General features: G+C 34.9%; 1 protein-coding gene across 1 annotated transcript; it reads left to right on the top strand.

Annotated features, from left to right (window-relative positions):
• Positions 1-146: 146 nt before the first annotated feature.
• On the top strand, positions 147-22,363 carry LOC139872037 (mitochondrial zinc maintenance protein 1, mitochondrial-like). The gene is made up of 3 exons (XM_071859825.1): positions 147-199; positions 20,060-20,358; positions 22,075-22,363. The coding sequence occupies exons 2-3, from the start codon at positions 20,106-20,108 to the stop codon at positions 22,149-22,151; spliced, it is 330 nt and encodes a 109-aa protein (XP_071715926.1). The 5' UTR covers positions 147-199; positions 20,060-20,105; the 3' UTR covers positions 22,152-22,363.
• The last annotated feature ends 303 nt before the right edge of the window (positions 22,364-22,666 follow it).

The raw sequence follows: 22,666 nt of genomic DNA, 5'->3' as shown, positions 1-22,666 counted from the left end.
AAGTGGTCTTAAGATAAACTCTGTTAACATATGAAGGCATTGAAGTGTAATTTATAAAGTTGAGGGGCTGAAAATGTCAATCAGATAAAATAAAAAGGTACAATTTGTAAATTCAATAACCAAAATCCCAAAGGCCAAATCCTGAAAATTGAACCATTTTCTCAAAAATCGGTACAATTCATGTTTTTCATGGTCAATTTGTTGGGATTTAACAAGTTTCATGATACTTAAAACCTTTTAAGAAACATATCAAAGCGGAAGCATGTTAGTTACATTTTAACTTGTTAATCTTTAAACCATTTTAAAGTTAAATCTCATGGATCAAGTTGTGAAACAATATGCTTACAAACTACAAGATAGTAATTTAGAAGTTATACCTTCTCCAAGTTAGGAGGTTATTTACTTCCAGGAATGATGAATTTGAAGATGAAAACACCAAGCTTATTCTTCTCCAATATCACCCTTAACCTTGGCTAGACTTTGGTACCTTATAACCTTACTAACCAAGCTAGAAAACTACTTTATTTGAACCTTAAAATCTGGACAGCAAGTACCAAGAAAGATGATGATGAATACTAGTTCCAAAACTATGGAACCTCAAGAGATAATACCCCAAATTTGTAACCAACACTTAGTACTTTGGTTAGGATTTAATCACACTTGAATGGAGCTTATAAAAACCAAATTATGAACTCCTTTGAGCTGCATATACCCCACGTTTTGGACAGCAGAATAGCAGAAGTTTTGTGCAGTTTTTTTGATATGTAAATTGCTTCTCTTCTCTTAGTCCCAAAGTGAGTCAAGATGCATGTTATAGGAATTGGGAAAGCATGGGCATCAAATGGAATCTCTAGCATGCTTCTTGAACTCCCAATGCCACTACAAGGATCATTTTATAATATACATTATATATAAAAAAAACTGATTTTATAAAATCAGTTTTTATAAAACTTAATTTTATAAAACACATTATATAAACATGTATATTATTTGTTATGTATATTTTATAAAACCAATTTTATAAAATGTGACATAACTTAATTATTTAACCTATAAATAATTAAATCCTTGTTATATAAGTTATTTCATAACTTATATATAAACATATCAAGTAACATTATTTAAGAAACCTTTTCTTTAAAGTTCAAGTGTCGTGTATTTAATCAACGATCCAACCGCTAAAATTAAATACGAATAAAGTGTCGGTAAGTTTGTTATTGGGTATGACCCGACTTGGATCATAACACATTAGCCACATTAATTTAATATGTCTCTCGGGCATACGAAATACCTTCAATCTCCCACTTGCACGAGAAACATAAGAAATTAATGCAAGTGATGGATACAGCCTAACACACCGTCCATCACCCCTAATATGTTATGACTTTGTGCCATTCAATAACATCATCCCTTTTCGAGCTCCCTACTCGAACTGATATATGTAGGTGAATCTTTCATTATATCCTTTCATCATAGATGTCATGTTAAATCCAAGAGATACAGAGTGATCACTCTCTTATAGATTTAACTTTTCAGGTCTTAGACATCTGACTCTCAACGAATAAGAGGGACAAATTCCATCTTGACTACATACGTCCTAGATATACACTTTGTAATATACCTGAGTTCTTCCTTATGTACTACCATGTTTCAGAATAGCGAAGGAAAGAATCAAGGCACAGTACTTGGTGAATATCCGAACCCAATATGTATCTCAGGTCAGAGGATACAATGATATTCGCCTTTACTCAAGATTACATGTGATCAACCACAAAGGCTCTATACAGTAATTCTTGAGAGCGGGTCTTCCAATATTTGTTTCCCACAAATATCTATGAACCTTGGTTGCAACCTTGCCCCACATTCAACCTATGAATGTATACCAATCCGAGTTCATAATAGTCTAAACCTCACACTTGTTCCCACAAATGTGATCGACTACGGAAATTTAGAGTAATTGCTTATTCATGGATGAAATATGCAAAATAGGAACATAACTCAAATAAATTAACACCATAGTTATATTAATGAGTTTGAATAATTTCGTTCCGGTACAATACTTAAAATAGATCATATCCAATCACTAGAATATCGAAGCCCTAATGCACAAACATGTCCCTCATGTTTTGGCCCATGTAAAAGCTTCGTGAGTGGATCCGCAACATTTTGATCTGTGTGAACTTTGTGAATACATATCTTTCCCTTTTCAACCTCATCCCTGATGTAGTTGAATCTCCGCTCAATGTGACGAGTCTTTTGATGAGCACGAGGTTCCTTGATTTGAGCAATCGCACCCTCGTTGTCACAAAAGATCTCAAGAGGGTCCTGAATGGAAGGGACCACTCCTAAGTCGTCGATGAATTTCTTCATCCATGCAGCTTCCTGAGCTGCCAGTGAGGCGGCAATGTACTCCGACTCTGTAGTGGATAACGCAACAACTTCCTGTTTCGAACTCTTCCAAGAGACCGCACCACCATTTAACATGAAGACATAACCGGATTGTGATCGAGAGTCATCTCGATCAGTTTGGAAACTCGCGTCCACGTAACCTTTTACGGCGAGTTCCTCCTCACCAGACCCATATATTAGAAACATATCCTTAGTTCTCCTAAGGTATTTCAATATACTTTTAACAGCAATCCAATGACTGTTTCCTGGGTTGTTCTGGTATCTACTTGTCAAGCTTAGAGCGCATGACACATCCGGTCTAGTACATATCATTGCATACATGATAGACCCAATAGCAGATGCGTATGGGACTTTCTTCATTCTCTCTTGTTCATCTTTCGTGGCAGGACACTGAGATGAACTGAGAACGGTTCCCTTTTGAATAGGTACCAAACCTCTCTTAGAGTTTTCCATCTTGAACCTTTTCAAGATTTTATCAATGTATGTACTTTGACTTAAACCTATCAATCTCTTGGATCTATTTCTATAGATCCCTATCCCCAATATGTATTGTGCATCTCCAAGATCCTTAATGGAGAAGCAACTCTTTAGCCAAGTTTTGACTCCTTGCATTGTGGTAATATCATTCCCAAATAATAATATATCATCCACATATAGTACAAGGAACATGATGGTGCTCCCACTATCTTTCTTATATACACAAGCTTCATCACCATTTTTAATGAAGCCAAATTTCTCGGCTTCCTCATTAAAACGATGATTCCACATTCTAGATGCTTGTTTCAATCCGTAGATTGACTTCTTTAACTTGCATACACTTTTAGGATATTTTGGATCAACAAAACCTTCAGGCTGGACCATATAGACATCTTCCATAAGATATCCATTTAGGAAAGCGGTTTTGACATCCATTTGCCATATTTCATAGTCGTAGTGAGCAGCAATGGCAAATAATATCCTAATAGACTTTAGCATTGCCACAGGCGAGAAAGTTTCATCATAATCAACCCCTTGAGTTTGAGTGAAACCTTTTGCAACAAGTCTAGCTTTATATGTATCCAAGTTTCCATGTATGTCGGTTTTCATTTTGAAAAGGCATTTGCAATCAACTAGCTTAGAGCTAGGAGGTTGCTCAACAAGTTCCCACACTTGGTTTTCATACATGGATTGCATCTCGGCGTTTGTAACGACCCTACTTTTTCCGTTATCTTTTACCGTTAATTATTTAACGACCGTTAACTGTTATTCGTGCCACGTCATTTCTATGACCTATATTATTATTTTTGTAATAATATATTAATTATTATGTGTTAAATGAATATTTGTATTCATATTTTAAATCGTACGTTTCTACGTGTCGCGGATTTCTGTCCGGCGAATCTTTTCGATTTTCAAACCAACGGTCGCGTTTTTGGGATATTTAAATCCTAATTATTTTAAATATGATATTTTAAGGTCATATAATTATATAGGGTATTTATATTTATTTTTTTGTCGCGCGTTTATTATCTTTCCGGATTTTTAATCGCGTAAGTGCGTTTTCGCGTTTCGGGTTTCGTTCGGGCTTTCGGGCCATCAGGAAATTACATTTAAGTGAGATGGACCAAGTGGGGCCCACCCCACTAAAGAATTCGGCCGAATTAGGGAGGGGGAGCACTCCCTTGCTTTTCCATTTTTCTTATTTTATTTTTATTTCACAAATTAGAAGCCTAAACCTAAAATCCAATTTTTGCTCTCACCCTCTCCTCTCCTCCCTCTTTGTGCCGTCACCATCACCACCATAAACCACCATCTTCATCAAAAAGCTAGCTTGGATCAAGAGATCATCTACATAAACGTGTTCCTCTCTTCGTTCTCTACGCGATTACATACTTTGATTCTCGATTAGGGTATAAACCCTAACCCTAGAACTTTCCATATTTATTTATATTTCTGTATTTTGATGTTATATGATTAGTATGATGTGTATAAGTTAGTGTATTGTTGTTTGAATGCGTAGAATTACTCGTTTGTTCATGTTTTCGGTTTGTAAATTTTGGACAGCAGTTTGATTCGTATATTCTGACTATATAACTGATATGAATGTTAAAATAAAGTACATAAATGAGTTCCTCTCATCAAGACATTAATTTTAGACTCCGGATTCATGTCGTTTCGATTCCCGGAGCCCTAGATATACTTAATTTGGTTTTTGTTAAAGATTGAAAGGTGTTCTTGGCATGAACAAGGTTGGGTCCGACTTTGTGACCATCCTTGGTGTCTTTAGGGTGCCTCATTTGGTTAGGACTGATGGTGAGACGAATATTCATGCTCGGGTCACCTAAATCCGAGCCACGGTTCACCCGTTTTGCCCGAATTACTGTTTTGAGTAAAATGTTTTTCCCAATTGATGTCATGGCTGATATCCACGACCTAGGGACTGTTCTTGGAGTGTTCTTGAGTTCATAAATGTGTCGGGTGGTTTGAGTAGGTGAAGTTACATATGTGGCTTGCCCGAAACCGACACCCGGGGCTCAAGATACGACCCGGCGAACTTGTAAACTTAAAACTTATGGTTAATGATTAAACTTATGATAAATTTTATGGAATTCATTATTAATTAATTACTTATGATAAAAGAGGTAATTATTATTATTTAAAACATATGATATAAATATTTATTATATCATTTAATTATTAATTATAATTTAATTAACATTTTAATTAAACTTATGATTAGTAATACTTTTATTATTAAAGGGAAAATACTTATGATAAGTATTAAATTTGTTTTTGAGAAATTATTAAAAGACTTATAATAAATATTAAATAATTATTTAATTATTATAAGACTTAATTATTATTTAATTATGACTTAATTATTAAATACTTATGATTTAATAATTTTAATTAGAAACTTATGATATGATTCATAATTCATTATTAATTAATAATACTTATGATATGATTTAAAAATTATTAATTAATAATATTTATATTATGATTGATATTTAATTAATTAATTAAATACTTATGTTATACTAATTATAACATTTCAACTTATATTAACTTTAATAATTCATTTTATTTAATTAAACTTATGTTAAGACATTATTATACACTTTTGACTTTAAATAACATTATAACCTATGTTATTATTATAACTTACACTTTTAAAATTAATGTTGACTATGTTTGACCAAGGTTGACTTTTGAGTTGACTTTCGGTTGACTTTGACTTTCAGTTGACTTCTGTTGACTTTCTAAATAAGGAAACTTTCCTAACTTCAAAACTTTCCAAAAATAGAAACTTTCCTAAAATAGAAAACTTTCCAAAAATGGAAACCTGCTAAAAATAGAAACTTTCTAAAAATAGAAAGTGTGTGTCCTTATGCTGTTCCAATCAAACCGATGCTTGCTGAGTAATGTTCTATGCCTACTTGCAACATGTACAATAGCTATCATACTAAGACTTGGCCTAAGTTAGTTATTTATTTCGACCTGCTTTATTTATAGGTCGGCGTTGTGATCTTTCTTGATCACTTTACTTTACTTGCTGTTCGCGTGTTTGTGAGATTTCTTCAGTTGCTATTTAAGGTGAGTTATAGTCCCATTTTTCTATTTAAATCTTTTGGGATGAGAATACATGCAATTTATTTTATATTTTGGACAAGTGGAAGTTGGTTTAAATTATTCATTGTGAGTTGAACAAAAATATTCCCTAGTCTGGTAACTGTAATCACTGGTTTCTACTGGTGAACGCGAATCCTATGGATAGATCTATCGGGGTTGACAACCCCATTTCGAGCTAGTCGCGCTAGCAATTTGTTATCGGAATGTTTAGTACTTCGTATTTTGTTGTAGATACACTTGTTCGGTGTATATTATTTATTGTGTTTGGCAAGGGTAAATAAAGGGTTAAGTGGTTACCAGGTGGCTCACGGAAAATGGAATAATGTTTTATTATATGTTTTCTAGCATATAATTTGGTGGTTTAAAAAGGACTTTTATGTTTTCAAACATAAATTTTTATTGTTTAAATTAAATATTGTTTGCAATATTAAACCTATAATTCACTCAACATTTTTGTTGACGGTTACTCGCATGTTTTATTCTCAGGTTCATGATTGATTGCTTCCGCTGTGCTTAGAGAGTCTGCATTTTTATGATGGCAGCTTTTGTTAAACATTAACTTGCATTCTATTTTGTTACATTAAATAGTGGTTGTTTGTTGACTTTGTTTTGGTCAACTTTTGGTTAAAGTATTATTGTATAGTTTTTCTAAACTTATACATTTTAGTAGATTTCCTTTATAGGAAATCATTTTTAAATAAAGAATGCAAGGTTGTTTTATTAAATTCATATAGAGTTTCGATCAAGCTGTGGGACCAAGTGACGGAGCCGTTAAGTGCTTTGACGGAGTCGTCACAGTTGGTATCAGAGCTCTGGTTGTAGGGAATTAGGCTGCATTGGTGTCGTTACCCGGGTCAATAGGGTGCATTAGTGAGTCTAGTCTACAGCCCGGCCTATTATATATTATTATATGTGATTATTTGTGTCGTGTTGGTATGTATATTGTTATCATACATACATTTCTATTATGTTCTGAATCCGGGAGGAACTCCCATTCCGATTTAAACGTATTCTCTGACTCATGCGAGTTCATCTTTTAAAGGAACACCTCGGTTAGTGAAACCGAGGGGGTGTCATTCTTGACTTCTGGAATTCTCGACATTTCTATGTCATAATTAGTGTTTATTGATATAACATTTAAGTTACATTATGTGTTCTAGAATTCTCGGCATTTCTATGTCATCTATTATGGTTATGTATATAACGTTTGAGTTATATTACGCGAGATGTCATTCTTGACTTCTAAATGTTCGGCATTTCAATGTCAGCTATTATGTTTAGGTATATAACATTTTTGTTATATTACGTGCATTTGTGCCGTTGTGCCTATGTGCTTTGGTTGTTGAAACGGAAAACGTCATTCTTACTTTTAGAGATTCTTGGTACTTCGAAGACATTTTCATGTCATCGTTACTCCTATTCATTACTTTCGATGTCTTTGTCTCTTGTGCTATCCTTAGCACATTGTTAAGAAATTATTTTAGGGAAATTGTGTTGAAATTCGAGGTTGACCACGTGTCCTGACCTTATGTAGTGATATTGGAATGGAACTATGAGTTAGTGAAATATAATGGCGTCAGGCCAACGTGATTATATTACGTTAATTCATAAAAAGTCCCAATATTGTGACATGAGGAATAGAAAGCGAGTCAAAGAAAATTTATACACCACTCATTCGGAAATTCTAACGTTGTTACATGAGTAAGGAAGATACTCATTATCTTATTTATTGATATACGAGAGACTCGTCTTTACCGAACTACTTACCCCATGTTTTATCATTTATAACTCGCTTGTTAGTGACAGCTTCGCACGTGAATAGTTTTGACCCAAGGACTTGTGTTCTGATAAAAGTCAAAACAATATTTAACTCGTTGTTTTCATGACCTCGTAGCATTTATTGATTAGATGTCGCAAGACGATTCAAGTCCTTCACCCGAGCTACAACGATCTTACTTCAACTCGTAACCTCTGTGATGCGGATACCCTGCTTTTCATTAAAAATTTTACACATTTGTGTAATTGGGCGGTTCTCACGAGATTTATGGGCGAATAGAAGTAATGAAATACTTTGTCATGTATACTATTTATAAAATCATATATGTACGTATGAATTCAAATGGACAAATTTACCCTTACCTATTTTGGCTAGTATACACTAATTTATACCTTCAAAATTATTTTAAAACCACTCTTATTGAGTTGTCTAGTTAACTCAAATTGTTTTACGTAAAATGGTACACGTGGTACACACTTCTAAATTTACTAAGAGCTTCGTTCCATTTATGGGGTTACATCAGACATTTAAAGCTTTTTCAAAACTTCTTTGATTGATTACATTAGAATTTTCGCATTACTCAACAGAGTGTTTGGATACCGTTCTTCTCATTCTCCGTTTAAGGATGAAATTTACCATTAAGTTCATTGATAGAAATTCTTACACCAGTTTGGATGCCGGTTTTATAAAATTTGTTGGAAAGTCTTTGCGCCCATAGAATTTTCCCTCTTATGGTTGGACATGGCCGAAATGCGGACCGATAAATCAATTTTCTGGGGTACACTCGGTGCCCACCCTATTGTAGAAAAGGCGCTAGATGGATTTCTACCCCAACTGTTATTCTAATGGGTATCATGGATATATATTACACTAAACCGTTTGAGGAGTTTCTACTCTCAATATTCGCTGTCAACCACAACATCAACCCTATGATTCAGTACTTTGAGGTACACGAAATTATTTTTGGAGATTCATCTCAACCGGAGTCGACCATTCTTTATAACCCATGATTCGCATTCTTTTCATCCTCACATAAATTTAAGAATATGGATGAATCCTAGATTTCCTCGCTCGTTGTACAAGGAAGTTCACTCTCGATGAAATATCACACCTTTCGTACGCATTCCTTTCGGGAATGTAATGAAAATTTACTTTGAAGACCATGATCCTCGTTATCTCCTTTGAGAGAATTGCCTTATATATCTATGTCACCGATGTGACTACTCCATATAGTTCTCCCTTCATTGTTGCAACTATATTTTATTCGTCCCAGTTCGTCCCCTTGGGGAGCTCCTGTTCTTTTTGTTAAGAAGAAAGATGGTTCGTTTCGTTTGTGTATTGGTTATAGCGAGTTAAACAAGCTTACGGTTAAGAATCGTTACCATCTTCCGAGAATTGATGATCTGTTCGATCAACTTCAAGGTCCGCCCGTTTATTCTAAGATCGATCTTCATTCTGGCTATTCACCAGTTGCGTGTTAAAGAATCTGATGTTCCGAAAGCCGCTTTTCGCACCCGTTATGGTCGCTACGAATTCCTTGTTATGCCGTTCGGATTGACAAATGCACCTGCTGTGTTCATGGACCTCATGAACCGTGTGTATAGACCCTATCTGGACAAATTCGTTATTGATTTCATCGACGACATCTTTATTAATTCCAAGAGTGATGAAGAGCACGAAAAACATTTGAAGTTAGTGCTTGATATGTTGAGAAAAGAAGAGTTGTACGCTAAGATCTCTAAGTGTGCTTTTTGGTTAAGAGAAGTTCAATTCTTTGGACATATTGTTAGTAAACAGGGAATACAAGTTGATCCTGCTAAGATTTAGGCGATTGAAAAGTGGGAAATTCCGAAAACTCCTACTCAGATTCGCCGGTTCCTAGGTTTGGCAGGCTGTTATAGAAGGTTCATTCAAGATTTCTCTCGTATAGCGAAACCTCTGACTGCTTTAACGCACAAGGGGAAGAAGTATGCGTGGGAGGATGAACAAGAGACTACTTTTCAGATTTTGAAGAAGAAGTTGACTGCCGCTCTGATATTGTCACTATCTGAGGGTAATGATGACCTTGTTGTTTCTTGTGATGCTTCGCGTCAAGGCTTTGGTTGCGTTTGATGCAACGAAAGAAAGTCATCGCTTATGTGTCATGTCAGTTGAAGATCCATGAACAGAATTATACAACCCATGATTTAGTGTTAGGAGCTGTTGTGTTTGCACTTAAGATTTGGAGACGCTATTTGTATGGGGTTAAGAGTACTGTGTACACAGATCACAAAAGTCTTCAACATATCCTCGATCCGAAACAGCTGAACATGAGACAACACAGATGGATTGAGACGTTGAATGATTATGATTGTGAACTTTTATATCATCCGGGAAAGGCCAATGATGTGGCTGATGCTTTAAGTCGTAAAGAAAGGGCTGAACCTCGCAGGTTTAGGGCCTTGAATATGACAATTCAAACAAACCTCGCTAGGCAGATCTTTGAGGCACAATAAGAAGCCTTGAAGGAGGAAAATTTTGTAACGGGAAGGTCCGAGGCTTGAGTAAACAGTTAGAGGTACAAACCGATGGTACTCGGTATTTTGCGGGATGCCTTTGGGTTCCGAAGTTTGGTGATCTACGAAAACTTGTTTTAGATGAGGCTCATAAGTCTAGGTACTCTATTCATCCTGGTTCAGGAAAGATGTATCATGATCTTAAGGAGCTGTATTGGTGGCCTAATTTGAAAGCTGATGTGGCTACGTATGTGGCTAAGTATTTGACCTGCGCTAAGGTTAAAGCTGAACATCAGAAACCGTCTGGACTTTTGGTGCAACCTGAAATTCCCGAGTGGAAGTGGGAAGGTATTAAGATGGACTTTATTACGAAGTTACCGGGAGTTGTGGGTGGTTATGATACTATTTGGGTGATTGTTACCGACTCGCTAAGTCAACTCTTTTCTTGCCAATTAAGGAAACATATTCAATGAAGAAGTTTACTCGTTTGTATTTGAAGGAGATTATGTCGAGACATGGTGTTCCCGTATCGATTATGTTGGACTGAGGCAGTCCTAACAAGGTGCTCTAGGAACTAAATTGGATATGAGCACCGCTTATCATCCACAGACGGATGGTCAGAGTGAAAGGACCATTCAAACGTAGAAAACATGTCAAGAGCGTGTGTTATTGATTTTGGAAATGGGTGGGATAAATATTTGCCGCTGGATGAGTTTTCTTATAACAGCAGTTATCATGCAAGTATTAAAGCCGCATCATTTGAAGCTCTGTATGGTAGAAAGTGTAGGTCTCCTGTCTGTTGGAATGAGGTTGGGGATGCTCAACTCACATGACCAGAGATCATTCACGAGACTACCGAGAAGATTGCACAGATTAAGGAAAGATTGAGAACTGCCAGGAGTAGGCAAAAGAGTTATGCTGATAAGAGAAGGAACGATATCGACTTTCAGGTCGGTGATCGTGTTATGTTGAAAGTTTCACCTTGGAAGGGTGTGGTACATTTTGGTAAAAGGGGAAAGTTGAATCCTCGATTTGTTGGACCTTTTGGGATTATTGAGAGAGTTGGACCAGTGGCTTATCGTTCGAAATTGCCACAAGAGCTTAGCGCTTTTCATAACGTTTTCATGTATCGAATTTGAAGAAGTGTTTGGTCGAGGTCAATGAAACCATTCTTTTTGATGAACTTCATGTTGATAAACAACTCCATTTTATTGAGGAACCTGTCGAGATTATGGATCGAGAGGTTAAGACTCTTAAGCAGAGTAGAATTCCTATTGTTCGAGTTAGATGGAACGCCAGACACGATCCCGAGTTCACTTGGGAGCGTGAAGGTCAGATGAGGCAGAAGTACCCGCATTTGTTCCCAAATGATGAGAAAACCCCTGCACCTGCTTAAATTTCGGGACGAAATTTCCGTAACGGGAAGGTACTGTAACGACCCTACTTTTTCCGTTATCTTTTACCGTTAATTATTTAACGACCGTTAACTGTTATTCGTGCCACGTCATTTCTATGACCTATATTATTATTTTTGTAATAATATATTAATTATTATGTGTTAAATGAATATTTGTATTCATATTTTAAATCGTACGTTTCTACGTGTCGCGGATTTCTGTCCGGCGAATCTTTTCGGTTTTCAAACCAACGGTCGCGTTTTTGGGATATTTAAATCCTAATTATTTTAAATATGATATTTTAAGGTCATATAATTATATAGGGTATTTATATTTATTTTTTTGTCGCGCGTTTATTATCTTTCCGGATTTTTAATCGCGTAAGTGCGTTTTCGCGTTTCGGGTTTCGTTCGGGCTTTCGGGCCATCAGGAAATTACATTTAAGTGAGATGGACCAAGTGGGGCCCACCCCACTAAAGAATTCGGCCGAATTAGGGAGGGGGAGCACTCCCTTGCTTTTCCATTTTTCTTATTTTATTTTTATTTCACAAATTAGAAGCCTAAACCTAAAATCCAATTTTTGCTCTCACCCTCTCCTCTCCTCCCTCTTTGTGCCGTCACCATCACCACCATAAACCACCATCTTCATCAAAAAGCTAGCTTGGATCAAGAGATCATCTACATAAACGTGTTCCTCTCTTCGTTCTCTACGCGATTACATACTTTGATTCTCGATTAGGGTATAAACCCTAACCCTAGAACTTTCCATATTTATTTATATTTCTGTATTTTGATGTTATATGATTAGTATGATGTGTATAAGTTAGTGTATTGTTGTTTGAATGCGTAGAATTACTCGTTTGTTCATGTTTTCGGTTTGTAAATTTTGGACAGCAGTTTGATTCGTATATTCTGACTATATAACTGATATGAATGTTAAAATAAAGTACATAAATGAGTTCCTCTCATCAAGACATTAATTTTAGACTCCGGATTCATGTCGTTTCGATTCCCGGAGCCCTAGATATACTTAATTTGGTTTTTGTTAAAGATTGAAAGGTGTTCTTGGCATGAACAAGGTTGGGTCCGACTTTGTGACCATCCTTGGTGTCTTTAGGGTGCCTCATTTGGTTAGGACTGATGGTGAGACGAATATTCATGCTCGGGTCACCTAAATCCGAGCCACGGTTCACCCGTTTTGCCCGAATTACTGTTTTGAGTAAAATGTTTTTCCCAATTGATGTCATGGCTGATATCCACGACCTAGGGACTGTTCTTGGAGTGTTCTTGAGTTCATAAATGTGTCGGGTGGTTTGAGTAGGTGAAGTTACATACGTGGCTTGCCCGAAACCGACACCCGGGGCTCAAGATACGACCCGGCGAACTTGTAAACTTAAAACTTATGGTTAATGATTAAACTTATGATAAATTTTATGGAATTCATTATTAATTAATTACTTATGATAAAAGAGGTAATTATTATTATTTAAAACATATGATATAAATATTTATTATATCATTTAATTATTAATTATAATTTAATTAACATTTTAATTAAACTTATGATTAGTAATACTTTTATTATTAAAGGGAAAATACTTATGATAAGTATTAAATTTGTTTTTGAGAAATTATTAAAAGACTTATAATAAATATTAAATAATTATTTAATTATTATAAGACTTAATTATTATTTAATTATGACTTAATTATTAAATACTTATGATTTAATAATTTTAATTAGAAACTTATGATATGATTCATAATTCATTATTAATTAATAATACTTATGATATGATTTAAAAATTATTAATTAATAATATTTATATTATGATTGATATTTAATTAATTAATTAAATACTTATGTTATACTAATTATAACATTTCAACTTATATTAACTTTAATAATTCATTTTATTTAATTAAACTTATGTTAAGACATTATTATACACTTTTGACTTTAAATAACATTATAACCTATGTTATTATTATAACTTACACTTTTAAAATTAATGTTGACTATGTTTGACCAAGGTTGACTTTTGAGTTGACTTTCGGTTGACTTTGACTTTCAGTTGACTTCTGTTGACTTTCTAAATAAGGAAACTTTCCTAACTTCAAAACTTTCCAAAAATAGAAACTTTCCTAAAATAGAAAACTTTCCAAAAATGGAAACCTGCTAAAAATAGAAACTTTCTAAAAATAGAAAGTGTGTGTCCTTATGCTGTTCCAATCAAACCGATGCTTGCTGAGTAATGTTCTATGCCTACTTGCAACATGTACAATAGCTATCATACTAAGACTTGGCCTAAGTTAGTTATTTATTTCGACCTGCTTTATTTATAGGTCGGCGTTGTGATCTTTCTTGATCACTTTACTTTACTTGCTGTTCGCGTGTTTGTGAGATTTCTTCAGTTGCTATTTAAGGTGAGTTATAGTCCCATTTTTCTATTTAAATCTTTTGGGATGAGAATACATGCAATTTATTTTATATTTTGGACAAGTGGAAGTTGGTTTAAATTATTCATTGTGAGTTGAACAAAAATATTCCCTAGTCTGGTAACTGTAATCACTGGTTTCTACTGGTGAACGCGAATCCTATGGATAGATCTATCGGGGTTGACAACCCCATTTCGAGCTAGTCGCGCTAGCAATTTGTTATCGGAATGTTTAGTACTTCGTATTTTGTTGTAGATACACTTGTTCGGTGTATATTATTTATTGTGTTTGGCAAGGGTAAATAAAGGGTTAAGTGGTTACCAGGTGGCTCACGGAAAATGGAATAATGTTTTATTATATGTTTTCTAGCATATAATTTGGTGGTTTAAAAAGGACTTTTATGTTTTCAAACATAAATTTTTATTGTTTAAATTAAATATTGTTTGCAATATTAAACCTATAATTCACTCAACATTTTTGTTGACGGTTACTCGCATGTTTTATTCTCAGGTTCATGATTGATTGCTTCCGCTGTGCTTAGAGAGTCTGCATTTTTATGATGGCAGCTTTTGTTAAACATTAACTTGCATTCTATTTTGTTACATTAAATAGTGGTTGTTTGTTGACTTTGTTTTGGTCAACTTTTGGTTAAAGTATTATTGTATAGTTTTTCTAAACTTATACATTTTAGTAGATTTCCTTTATAGGAAATCATTTTTAAATAAAGAATGCAAGGTTGTTTTATTAAATTCATATAGAGTTTCGATCAAGCTGTGGGACCAAGTGACGGAGCCGTTAAGTGCTTTGACGGAGTCGTCACAGCGTTCATGGCTTCCTGCCATTTATCTTTATCAATCCTTGATAAAGCATCTTGGTAGTTTGTTGGTTCATCCAAATCAACCGTATAGCAACCATCTATGAGAAACCCATATCTCTCAGGAGGATTGCTAATCCTACCAGATCTACGAATGTCTTGTGTATTTTGATCATCCATTTGATCACTATCAACATTTTCATGTTGAGTGCTAGTGTCAACCAATTGTGTATCATCTACTTGATCTTGAACCTCTTCAAGATCTATCTTCCTTTCACTATTTCCTTCCATTAGGAACTTAGTTTCAAGGAATTCCGCCTTCCGAGCAATAAATACATTCTGCTCGGATGGATCATAGAAATAGTATCCCATATCATCCTTGGGATATCCTATGAAGATACACTTCGTGGATCGAGCATTCAACTTATTAGGGACGTAACGCTTAGGATAAGCTTCACATCCCCATACTTTTAAGTATGATAGAGATGGAGGTTTACCAAACCACATCTCGTGAGGAGTTCGTTCCACTTTCTTGGTTGGGGCCATATTTAAAATACGAGCCGCGGAGCTTAGACAATAACCCCAAAATGATAGAGGCAACGAGCTTCTTGCCATCATAGATCGAACCATATCCATTAGGGTTCGGTTCCTCCTTTCGGAAACTCCATTAAGTTGGGGTGTTCCGGGTGGAGTAAGTTGTGAGATAATCCCACAACTCCTAAGATGATCTTGGAAGGCATCGCTTAGGTATTCACCTCCTCTATCGGTACGTAGTACCTTAATTGTCCTATTGAGTTGATTTTGTACTTCGTTTTGATATTCTTTGAATGCTTCAAACGTTTCGTCCTTGTGTCTTAATAAGTAGACATATCCGAAACGACTAAAGTCATCAATGAAAGTAACAAAGTATCTTTCACCATTCCTAGTTATGGGTTTAAAGGGTCCACATACATCCGAATGTATTAATCCCAATAAATCTTTAGCCCTTTCATAAGTCCCTTTGAAAGGTGCTTTAGTCATCTTGCCCTGTAAACAAGATTCGCATACATCAAATGAATCCATTTCATTTGATTTCAAAAGTCCATTCCTTTGAAGTGTATGCATTCGGTTCTTGTTTATGTGACCAAGGCGACAATGCCATAAGTAGGAATCACTCAAATCCCTTTTGAGTTTCTTGGTGCTTGTATGGTATATAGAGCTCGATGATGCGTCATCATGAACCAATTCATAAATTCCATTTGAAGGCGAAGCCTTGAAATAGAATACATTATCTAAATAAATATGGATATCATCATTAACAAAATTAAGATTAAAACCACATTGTTTCAAACGGGAAATGGAAATAATGTTTCGACATAAATCGGGTGCATACAAAACATCTTTCAAAATAAGTTCCAAACCACTTGGAAGCTTTAACACAAAGTCTCCTTGAGCCTTCACTTGCACTTTGGCTCCATTACCCATGTAGAGACTTGATGTTCCCGTTTGCTTGCTACTTCTTTTGAACCCCTGCAATGAATTGCAAATGTGAGTTCCACATCCAGTGTCTAATACCCATGTATTAGAAGAAGTAATACTAAGCTCTATATATACCATATATATATTACCTGAGGTTTGCCCTGCATCCCTCTTATCCTTCAACTCCTTAAGATAGATCGGACAGTTTCGTTTCCAATGACCCATTTCACCGCAACCGAAACATGGGTCTTCCTTGGGGTTTGCCTTCTCGGCTACCTTTTGCTTCTTAGCCTTGTTGATGGTTGGGGTAACCATCTTCCCCTTCCCTTTGCCTTGGTAAGCGGGTCCTTTTCTCTTAGCCACCTTTGGCTTAGAGGTCTTACCTTTGGACCCACCTTGATCGATTGCTAACACGGGTAAAGCCCTTTTACCCATGCTAGTTTCCGCCGTTCTAAGCATACCGTGAAGCTCACCTATGCTCTTATCCATCCCATTCATATTGTAATTAATTACAAATTGATCAAACCTTTTTGATAGGGAGTTAAGGATAAGATCGGTGGCTAACTCATTAGATATGTTTAGGTTAAGACGGTTAGCACGATCGATAAGGCTTTTCATCTTAAGTACATAAGATGAAACCGATTGGGTATCGTCCATACGACAAGCATGTAGCGCTCGAACCGTTTCGAAGCGTTCGACACGCGCTTGTTGAAGGAACATCTCCTTCAATTGCGTTATCATGTCGTATGCACTATGATGTTCGAAATCCTTTTGGAGTTCGGGTATCATAGTCCCAAGCATTAAGCATGAGACTTGAAGGGAGTCGTGGCAATACTTATCGTAAGAGGCCATTGCCTCCACATCATTCTCATCCGGTTGATCGGGAATGGGGTCCTCAAGTACATACGCTTTATCCTCTTGTTTGAGGACAATCCGAAGATTGCGGAACCAATCCATAAAGTTGGTATGGTTGAGTTTGTCTTTTTCTAAGAGAGACCTTAATGATAGGTGGTTTAGGTTAAGTGGTGCGTTTTGCATGTTGTTGTTGTTATTGGCGGCCATCTACAAAATTCAACAAAGTTCTTTTAAGTATCGATTTTAAATTTAATAAACAATACCCTCTTATTATAATTGACTTATTAAATATTAGAATCCAACGGTAAACCAAATTTCGGTTAGGTGACCTTTATCCCGTCATTTGATTTAGCTAGGTAGTCATTATATGACAATTGCAATCCTTTTGCAACTTCTAAGTTTTGGGATCATGCAATCCTTTTGCATGGCATATTTATCCCATCAACGCCTATTTGTTCATCATGCTTCGGTGACCCTAAGTTCATGATTCCCAAATCAAGTCGTCCTACTTGTGAAAACATGTAAAATTAACATACAAGTGGTTAGGTGACCTTTATCCCACAAGTGTGCGAATTTTACCTTAAGCATATTAGCTAGTTCATAATGGTTAGGTGACCTTTATCCCATTATGAGTTCACTACTATGTTCAAGTGTTCCCACAAAAGGATGGCGTTTAACTTGTTTACCTTGTATTTGTAAAGGGATTTTAAGTTTTCATAAATTCTAGTTTAAGAAAACATTTTGCTATACACCAACATGCATTTAGTGTATGGTACTTATGAAATCCATTTTCATGTCTTGTAATTAAACCAATTACATGATGTAAACCATTTTATATATATGATCCTTATCATGATCTTAATAACCGTTTATTAATGTCCTTTTAGCCATTTCAATTTAACCATTTTAAATTGTCGTTTTGCATGTGATTAATAACGTCTAATTTAACCAATTAAATTTTAGTTTTGTTTGTTGTTAACTTGTGTGATTAACTTGTAGCATACAAACACACAATCCACAATCATACAAGAAATTAAAACAACCACGCATGCAAAACAAAGATGTTCACAATCTAGCCATTTTGGTAGGCATTTGTTTAGCCGAAAACAAATGCCACCGGTTAAGGGGTTATAACCCAAAGTTAGAGATTTCAAAATCTCCCACTCAATCTTGCATCCAAATGCTTCTTCTTGTGTTCTTCATCTTGCATCTTCATCTTTTACAAAAAAAATATATCCTAATACATTTTTCTCTAAAAAATGAAAATACAACCTAATCTATTTTACATACCAAATATAAAATAAATTACATAACCAAATGAATTATTACATGCCAAATGAATAAATATTAATCAACCATGCATGCAACCAAACACAAGGTCAAGGCTTAGATTGTGAACATCATCAACATAAGTGATAGGCAATACAGAATCACAAGTGATTGGCAATACAGAATCACAAGTGATCGGCAACACAGAATCACAAGTGATCTGCAACACAGAATCACAAGTGATTGGCAATACAGAATCACAAGTGATTTGCAGTACAGAATGCAGAATCACAAGTGATTTTGGCCAAAATGACAACCACCCAAAACCGAAAATTTTACATTCTACTTCATGCATGTTCATAGAATGCAAAATTATAGTGGGTTTAATAACCATCTCGAAGCATATTTCAACAACTTCGGCTCTAGATACCATTGTTGGGATTTAACAAGTTTCATGATACTTAAAACCTTTTAAGAAACATATCAAAGCGGAAGCATGTTAGTTACATTTTAACTTGTTAATCTTTAAACCATTTTAAAGTTAAATCCCATGGATCAAGTTGTGAAACAATATGCTTACAAACTACAAGATAGTAATTTAGAAGTTATACCTTCTCCAAGTTAGGAGGTTATTTACTTCCAGGAATGATGAATTTGAAGATGAAAACACCAAGCTTATTCTTCTCCAATATCACCCTTAACCTTGGCTAGACTTTGGTACCTTATAACCTTACTAACCAAGCTAGAAAACTACTTTATTTGAACCTTAAAATCTGGACAGCAAGTACCAAGAAAGATGATGATGAATACTAGTTCCAAAACTATGGAACCTCAAGAGATAATACCCCAAACTTGTAACCAACACTTAGTACTTTGGTTAGGATTTAATCACACTTGAATGGAGCTTATAAAAACCAAATTATGAACTCCTTTGAGCTGCATATACCCCACGTTTTGGACAGCAGAATAGCAGAAGTTTTGTGCAGTTTTTTTGATATGTAAATTGCTTCTCTTCTCTTAGTCCCAAAGTGAGTCAAGATGCATGTTATAGGAATTGAGAAAGCATGGGCATCAAATGGAATCTCTAGCATGCTTCTTGAACTCCCAATGCCACTACAAGGATCATTTTATAATATACATTATATATAAAAAAAACTGATTTTATAAAATCAGTTTTTATAAAACTTAATTTTATAAAACACATTATATAAACATGTATATTATTTGTTATGTATATTTTATAAAACCAATTTTATAAAATGTGACATAACTTAATTATTTAACCTATAAATAATTAAATCCTTGTTATATAAGTTATTTCATAACTTATATATAAACATATCAAGTAACATTATTTAAGAAACCTTTTCTTTAAAGTTCAAGTGTCGTGTATTTAATCAACGATCCAACCGCTAAAATTAAATACGAATAAAGTGTCGGTAAGTTTGTTATTGGGTATGACCCGACTTGATCATAACACATTAGCCACATTAATTTAATATGTCTCTCGGGCATACGAAATACATTCACAATTGTGATCTGTAACGGAGAATAATAACATCAATAATTCCAGTATAAATATGGCAGCGAAGCAATTATCCGGCGAAGCATTGACGGCGTACAGAGCGTTGCTGAGAGCCACTCGGAAATCATTTGCCGGAGATACGGTGATGCTTCAGGGATCGGCGGCGGAAGTAAGGAAGAAATTTGAAGAGAATCGGCACGTGACCTCTGAACAGGAGATTAAGAAACTTTTAGATGAGGCACGTGAAGCTTCTGATTTCATATCTAATATGATTGTTCAGGCTAAACTCAATTCTAGCGGCGGCTACGGTATGATAATTACACAAGTTTTTCTTATTTGTAATTATTATAAGTATAATATAATAATTGTGTGTATAAGCTATGAATTACTGTTCTATATAACATATTATTTACGTATGATAATGAATTATGATATGATAGTGATTAGTTCTTACCTTGTAATGTTAAAGAGCTTTAATATGATAGGTTTAACCTAATTAGATTACTTTTTACTGCTCCCTCCTTAAGAAATATGGCAAATCATTCATTTTGATTTAGATTTGATGTAAACCGAACAGTTTTACGTTCAAATTTGGTATTTACTTAGGATGTTTGCACCAATTGATCAGTTTTCATGATAATATTCTGCAACATTTCAATTTCAACTTCTGTTGTTTAGCTTTAAGTTTTAACATCAAATAGTTTAACGAATTAATCGATATATGAGAGGGGGGTAAAGTAAGATGAAAACATTGTGTAACAGGGATATATTTAAACGTACATTAAATATTGTTGCACTAAAATTTGCTGTAAAATGTCAAAAAATGAAGGGTGTTACATTAAAATCTACCAAAATTTTGGTGTAGTTTTCTGGTGCATACAGTTTTGGACAATGGATATGTTATCTTTAAGTGCAAACCTACAACTTATCATTCATGCTATGTACAGTCACAGATCCTTTGTCTCAAATGAGACTTGACTAACAACTTCTTAATGATGACGCCTTACATACCTCTATGTCTAAGGCCCTTTGTTGAATGGAGATGGGTCTAAAGGATGCACTTTTTTGTGAAAATGTAAAAGGGGTAAAATAGAAAACTTGATAATTCACTTTTCACTGTTTGTAATAAAATGAAATAGATAAGTGGACATATATTTAGGAATGGAGGTAGTACATTGAAGCTGGTAACTCATACATACTATTTAATGAAAATAGTGGTTTTTATAGGGTTAAAGATGAAATGAAGTTTATTATAGATGATCATCCTCTAATTTTAACCAGATAGGCAGCTATGTTCGTGTAAGATCTCATTTACTCCCAAATTGAACCCAAAGTTTGTATGTTTTAGTTCGTAGTTTTTCACTGACGGTTCACTCAAATGCTATAACTCTGGTGAGTTCACTGCGCCTGCTTGTAAAGTAACTATTTGAAATGGAAATTCTTGTACATTGCTTTTATGTAAGCTGTAATTAATTAAGAATCTTGTTCGGGGTTTATTGGCGATAAGTTATGCTAATTAGTTAACCAGGTTAATGATGTTATTGTATTTCAAGCATCAGTATTCTTGGTGGTTTGTCTTGAAACTGCTACCAACTTTGCTGCAATACATTGCTTCAGTTCATTTTCTGTTCACTTTTTTATGTTTTGTTTGTTTTGCGGGCAGCTGTTCATTACCTTCTATGAGATGGCTTCTTTTGAAAAGCGTGGATACATTTTAATTGAAAATTCAGTTTTATAAGTAAGGGAAGGTTGGGAACTTAAAAGATTTTTTGGAAAAACACAATTGTTAAGGTTCAATGTTCTTTTTGTGATATGGGTAGGTACGATAGTTACTCTGATACCACATGTTAGGCATTATAGTTAATTTTGATTGCATATTAGCTAAATTGTAATCTCTACTAATACAATTGTTAGGGGCAATTCTTTTTTACTTCACCAAGGGATGATAATCTTGAATTTCTAGCATACATTAACAACTTCTCTATATTAGTTTTGATAGCTAATTTTCCTGTTCATTTTTGCAGAAGTAAAAGCGAGCAAAGACCATGCAGGGGCAACTCTTGAAATCCCTTCTGAAGAACTTCTTAAAAAACCTGCCTGATGAAAAACTACTGAAAAAACTTCTTTGCTTGTGGATCCGCTTTTATGCAATAGCGCACTTAAATTGTTAGTTCTGTAGTTCTTCATAATTTTGAGGTTTTCTTTTCACGAATCATGTGACCCTACCTTTCATCTACAGTTCATGAATTTGATCATTTACTGTTGTTGTTAGATAATTATCATTACATCTAATAACCTTCTGCCTTACTGCAATTGTTTTGGCTTCAAAAAATCTTCCGTTCTAGGCCAATTTAGACTGTAGTTGTATGTATGTGTATGGTATAATGTTGCGAAGCGTATTGCATTTAATGCTTCATATCATCTTTTTCATGAACAAATCTCCTTTGACATGATGCAGTCTGGCTTGATGTGGATCATGGTACCTAGTTGGTTCTCCTTTACGTGCTTCCTTCAATGCAGGGCAAGACTAATATCTAGAAGTATCCCACACTTTCGATATTCATGATGGCCCCACCTAATTTCACATGATCATTTAGAGGCCCTATCTTTCAGGTT

The sequence above is a fragment of the Rutidosis leptorrhynchoides genome, chromosome 10 (genome assembly GCF_046630445.1).
Source record: "Rutidosis leptorrhynchoides isolate AG116_Rl617_1_P2 chromosome 10, CSIRO_AGI_Rlap_v1, whole genome shotgun sequence".
Taxonomy (NCBI): Eukaryota; Viridiplantae; Streptophyta; class Magnoliopsida; order Asterales; family Asteraceae; genus Rutidosis; species Rutidosis leptorrhynchoides.
The sequence above is the reverse complement of the archived record's forward strand: the minus strand, read 5'-3'. Positions and strand labels throughout refer to the sequence as shown.